Source organism: Triplophysa dalaica, chromosome 5, assembly GCF_015846415.1.
Source record: "Triplophysa dalaica isolate WHDGS20190420 chromosome 5, ASM1584641v1, whole genome shotgun sequence".
Lineage (NCBI taxonomy): Eukaryota > Metazoa > Chordata > Actinopteri > Cypriniformes > Nemacheilidae > Triplophysa > Triplophysa dalaica.
In genome coordinates this window covers 25,878,087-25,883,789 of record NC_079546.1, presented here as the reverse complement: position 1 = coordinate 25,883,789, position 5,703 = coordinate 25,878,087, and the positions used below count along the sequence as shown (strand labels likewise).

The 5,703-nt window shown below is 36.9% G+C and overlaps 1 protein-coding gene across 2 annotated transcripts; it reads right to left on the bottom strand.

The window, feature by feature from the left end:
• Window positions 1-2,560: 2,560 nt before the first annotated feature.
• LOC130420679 (E3 ubiquitin-protein ligase RBBP6-like) lies at window positions 2,561-5,349 on the bottom strand. Of its 2 annotated transcripts, none has more exons than XM_056748167.1 (10): window positions 4,956-5,349; window positions 4,502-4,601; window positions 4,382-4,418; window positions 3,961-4,002; window positions 3,781-3,869; window positions 3,611-3,707; window positions 3,389-3,528; window positions 3,135-3,310; window positions 2,957-3,066; window positions 2,561-2,867 (listed from the first exon to the last, which is right to left on the bottom strand). In XM_056748167.1, exons 1-10 carry the CDS (start codon window positions 5,113-5,115, stop codon window positions 2,619-2,621), a joined length of 1,200 nt encoding a protein of 399 aa, XP_056604145.1. In that variant the 5' UTR covers window positions 5,116-5,349; the 3' UTR covers window positions 2,561-2,618. The 2 variants fall into 2 exon arrangements, with proteins under 2 accessions (XP_056604145.1, XP_056604146.1); XM_056748168.1 differs by having other exon boundaries at window positions 2,957-3,060.
• Window positions 5,350-5,703: the final 354 nt, after the last annotated feature.

Here is a 5,703-nt window from a genome sequence, read left to right as displayed (position 1 = left end):
ACAATCGAACGGCCCGTTTTGAATCGATTTAGATTTAGGAGAGTGAGGTCAACGCTTCCGTAAATGTTCTTGTTAAATTTAACGAAGGAAAGAAGTTGGTTTGTTTTAATAGTATAAATCGAGCACAAACGAATAGTGCCACGAGCGATTTGGACGACATGGGTGGAGAATGACGTAACTGCTGCTGAAGGTTAGTTGTTTGTTATATTTTAGAAAAATCATTGCTAGGGGTTTCTTTTAACAGCACAAATCGATTTCAAACGAACTGCGTCAGTTTAGAGAGATTTTGACGATATGGAGTTGAGAGTGGTGCGTCTAATCCAACAGGTCTTGTTATATTAAAGAAAAGTCATAGTACACAAATCGAGCACAATCACACGCCACCTGTTCGGGGCGATTTAAACGACATGGGGTGGAAAGTGACGTCACTGGCCCAAAAATCTTTTTGTTATAGCCTATCTCGGGAAGTAAAGTAGTTACAGTGTTTGTTTTAATGGCACAAACGAGCACAAATCAAGCACAAACGAACGGCACCGGTTTGACACGATTTGGACGACATGGGGTGGAGAGTGACGTCACTGCCGCAAATAATATGTCTTATTTCCAAGCCAGGGAAAAACATACAGTGGTCATTTTAACGGCACAAACCGGCACAAATCGAGCACAAACGAACGCCACCTGTTAGTGGCGATTTAAACGACATGGGGTGGAAGTGACGTCACTGGCCAAGAATACTTCTTGTTATAGCCTATCTCGGGAAGTAAAGTAGTTACAGTGTTTGTTTTAATGGCACAAACGAGCACAAATCGAGCACAAACGAACGGCACCAGTTTGATACGATTTGGACGACATGGGGTGGAGAGTGACGTCACTGCCGCAAATAATATGTCTTATTTCCAAGGCAGGGAAAAACATACAGTGGTCATTTTAACGGCACAAACCGGCACAAATCGAGCACAAACGAACGCCACCTGTTCGGGGCGATTTAAACGATATGGGGTGGAAAGTGACGTCACTGGCCCAGAATACTTCTTGTTATATCTCGGTAAGGAAAGTAGTTACATTGTTTCTCTTAATGGCACAAACGGGCACAAATCGGGCACAAACGAATGGCACCAATTTGATAAGAGTTGAACGACATGGGGTGGAAAGTGACGTCACACAGCCAAGAAAAAGATTGTTTAATATCTTGAACGCCAAACCAGCACAAACGCTCATTTTTGCGGCACAAATCAGCACAAACACAGCACAAACGAATGGTATAGTTTTGGTTACAATTTATTTATATGGGGTGCCAACTTCACGGAGGTGTCAAATAAATACCAAAGTGGTATGTTTTCTTAAAGTAGCTTAAAAACGTAGATATCATGTGTATTTACTACGAAAACAAAACAAGACCAAACATTAACTCTTGTGACATTATATTTAGGTGTTGAAATAAAGTAATATCCACATTGCAACAAGATGTTCAAAAAGGTTTTGATAGTACCAGAATGTAATTCAAAGTTGGAATTTATTCTGGATATAATTATTTATTATGATTACCTTTATTATGTTTTTTTTTTTTGTTGAATATCTTTTGAAATGTTTCTGTTACAGACGGTTTCATTTACATTTACATTAGTCATTTAGCAGACGCTTTCATCCAAAGCGAAAGCAAAGACTGATCACAATAATAATGGTTTGATCTTCTACATATTATTTTTATATTGAGGTTACTTGATTAAATTATTTTCTTGCTACATGTTAATTTAATGTTAAGAAAACATGACTCTAACATGTGGAACCACTGAACATGATTAAATCATTTTCAACCATAGTGCCATTTTTTGAGTTTTAATATAATAATTTAATATACAATTATATTTAGTATTACATTTACATTTTAACTTTAATAATTAATTTAACTTTAGTTGTGAGCTCTTTTTATACAGCCTATTATTCCAAAGCACATCAGCTGGAAAACCATCTGACAGGAAAGGCGTAATCTATATAAAGTATGAATGTTATGGGGAGTTTGGTCAAATTATGGCAGCGAGACAGCTATTAGTTGTCTTAAATCAAAGACTCACCTGGTCCAATAAGAACAAGACACTACTTTTAATCCTGCTTAAAAAAGACATAAATCTTAATAAAGAAGTGTTTTGCACACCATAAAAATTAATTTCTGCATGTGGCCCAGTGAGCAAATTCTTTATAAAGTCACACTTTATATGTTCAGTTGCTAATACAATATATTTAAAAATATATATATAAGGTAAAACTTCAGTATAGGGACCAAAAATAATTTATAATAATTAAAAAAATTATGCAGGACTTGGGTACTTTTCTGTATTTTAAGTTTTTTTTTCTTATTGTCTGTTCAAAGTGATAATGATTTAGATTTCTTTAAATTATAGTTAAAGGTAAGAAATAATAATGAATGTTTTTGTTTTAGTATTTTGTGTGTGTGTGTTTGTGTGTGTGTGTGTGTGTGTGTGTGCGTGTGCGGCTTCAAAAACACTTTTCAAACCTGAATAAAATGTAAAATGTATTTATTAATTCTATATGTCTATGATATCTACTGTAACTATATACATAATATATACATAATGATGAATCTCCCTGGATGTTCTTCATCAGAAAGCATTCTTGGATTTCTTGAGCAGAGGTCCGGAGTCATTGTCTTCACTGCCATCATCACGCAAACCCCGTCGCCTCTTACCGGAGGATGAGTTGGTGCGGGAATCGTGGGGTTCAGAAACGACTGAGCTGGACCGATGGCTGAGACTTTGGCTTGTGGAGGAACACGCCGTATAAGAGTTCAGGGGTTTTCGAGTGTGTGAGAAACCAGACCCCTCGGCTCTGTTCTTAAAACAGTTCACTTCCTGTGTGAGCAAGAACCAGAAAACCGGTTTGAAAAGAAGACAGAGCTTGATGCTTGACAAAAGCCTGATGTACAGTTTCACAATCTTACCTGCCGTAAGAACATGTTTACATTCAAATCATCAGGAGACACATGACACTTTGTGCAGCTGGGACAAACATGTTCATCTGAATCCAGCAGACACGTTCGAATACCTGCGACTAAACAATCACATATGTTCTCAAAGGTCAAACAAAACTGAGTGATATTTGCTTGTGTAGAGACTCACACTCATCGCAGAAGCTGTTGCTGCAACAGGGCGTCATCACAGCGTCAGTCATGAGATCTTTGCAGATCTGACACAGCAGAGCATCGGGCACCGGATCTTCATCTGGGGTGGATGTGGAGGACTCACTCCTGGTTAAGAAGGGCGGATCTTCTTTCTTTTGAGTTGCATAAGCCTCACTAAACAGAACAAGCGCACAATTATCAACCGAATGCAAATGTGTGTCAGTGGTGAGGTCTCTACAGTTGTAAACTTACGCGTTGATAATGGGAATGACATGCTTTCCACTGCTGCTCAGCATCACTCCCTTCATGTTTTGGTCATCCACCTCCATTAAGAAGCTGACAGGAATTCCTGCGCTTCTCCGTATGCGCTTGCTCCCAATAAATGCTGGATCCTGTGACGGCACAAGCAAGGTTGCATTAACATTCACTGCAAAACGTGCACACAAATCCTGTCCACAGTTAGTTATGTGTTACCCGTGTCTTTGGGCAGTTTCTGATGTGATGCCCAGGTAAGCCACATTTATAGCACACATAGTTTGGTGGAAGGCCTCCAACCAGCTTGAGTGCTTCACTGGTAAGTGATGAGAGTCATGATGGAGAGCACTTGAAAATTCAGGTCACAATGTGAACGTTATTATACTCACTTGGTAGAATAGTAACAGCGGCTGGACTGGAACATGACAGCTTTAATTTTGTCCTCCTCTGATGCCTTTGCCTCAGCCAGATTCTCTGTCTGTTCATTTACAAATAAATGCTTTATACGCCTTTTTCTACACAAACATACAGTTTACATAGTTTTCATATCGTTTAGTGGATTTCAGTACCTTGAAAAGCTGCTCAAGTGACATTAAAGAACCATTCACTTGCTGTTGAAAGAAGACCAAAGAGATTTATTACCATTCAGAACCCCATCACACCCAGAGAGACAAACTAAAGACACTTAACACAATGTAAACAGAAACCCACCAAATGACATTTTACAGCAATACTTTAGTAGAGAGTTTTAAACGCACGTATATTAGCTAAACCACAAACATATTTATATTGAAATAAGTTAATGACAGAAAATATAAAACTTATAAGATGACATGAATTACTTAAACAATGAATTTTAACTTATTGAATTTTACAGTAAAAATAAACTCAGGCCTATTGTTCAAGGCTTCTTCATGGTCAACTCTGACCAGCTTAAAGAGATCCTACAGCACAATATAAACAATCAAGTCAACACTTTTGTTTACATACTGCTTTTGAAGATCCACATGATGGTTTAGACCAGTTACTGCAAATCAAAACAACAAAGACTTAATGACTGATTGATATTCATTAAAAGATTCATATTCATAACATCATCAAGTGACTTACTTTGCAGGTCTGTTATATGTGGATTTCACCCCAGTGCCAGGGATTCTTCTGACTGTCACCATAGTGTTACTGGGGATGATGTCTGCATCATCAGTGTATTCTGTGGGAAACACACACTTATTTACAGTCTGTCCACACCAACTAAAATAATACCAGGATACTGTATACCGACCACAGTACATATCAATATATAATATATTTATACTATTTACAAACTTAGTTTATAATAAACATACAATATAATACAATACAATACATACTAGTGAGTGTACCAAACGGAGGTGACCTGCAGCGTTTTTCTTAATGTTCATTTAATCATTTATCAAAATGATAAAAGGATAAAGCCTGTGACCTCTGCCCTCCGTGACTATTTTTCCATAATCACATTTAATACTTTATACCCGTTAAAGAGAGTAAATAAGTCAAAGTTTACATGTAAAATAGCTGAACTTACCTTCATCAGTTTGCTCGTTGGAGATGCGCAGGTCACATCGCTTCAGTTTCTCTCGTCTCATGATTTGTCGTTTCAAATCTCCGAGAGTGATGTGAAGTCCCTCAAAGATCACAGTGTCGTGTGTAAGTTTACTGACAAACTTATAATGAACACACGGCATGTTGCGTTCTGATGCCCCTGCACACAAACAGATGCAATGAATGTAATAAATTGGCAGAAATGCAATAGAAATGGTCAGCAAGTAATTAATCACAACAATAATAGATATTAATAACACAAATATGAATATAAGAAGTTAAAATCAGACGACAACGAGGATGTAGAAAGGTGCTCTCGTGAACAGCGATCAAATAGCAACACTAAACAAAACTTTGCTTGTTACTATGGAAACCGATCAAGCGCATCAATTAAAAGCGATCTTGATGACGTCAATGTTTAAGATGCACATAAAGCACAACTAAACAAAAAAATAAAGTTTTATTGAAGTGTGTTAACATTAGTGTTTGGTGTCTATGATTACAGAGTCTAATTACTGTAATAAAATGTAACAGAGGGGATTACTCTTCATTTATTAGTCATTTGTAATGTACTTGCATTTGTTAAATTGACTTAATATTTGTATTCAATATTTCCTTTTATTCGGTTATTTTACTGAAATAAATAAGGGTTACTAATGGTCACAGTTTGTTACATGTAATGTTTAATTTATTAAAAAAAGATTTATATTGTCATTGTGGAGTAGGTTAAT

Bases quoted from the DNA above. Each gene is read 5' to 3' on its own strand.
- LOC130420679 (XM_056748167.1), bottom strand. From the start codon at position 5,115: ATGCCGTGTGTTCATTATAAGTTTGTCAGTAAACTTACACACGACACT. The intron at 4,003-4,381 runs GTATGTAAACAA...TTCTTTCAACAG, and splicing joins CATGTGGATCTTCAAAAGCA to CAAGTGAATGGTTCTTTAAT. The intron at 3,708-3,780 runs GTGAGTATAATA...ATCACTTACCAG, and splicing joins CGCTGTTACTATTCTACCAA to TGAAGCACTCAAGCTGGTTG.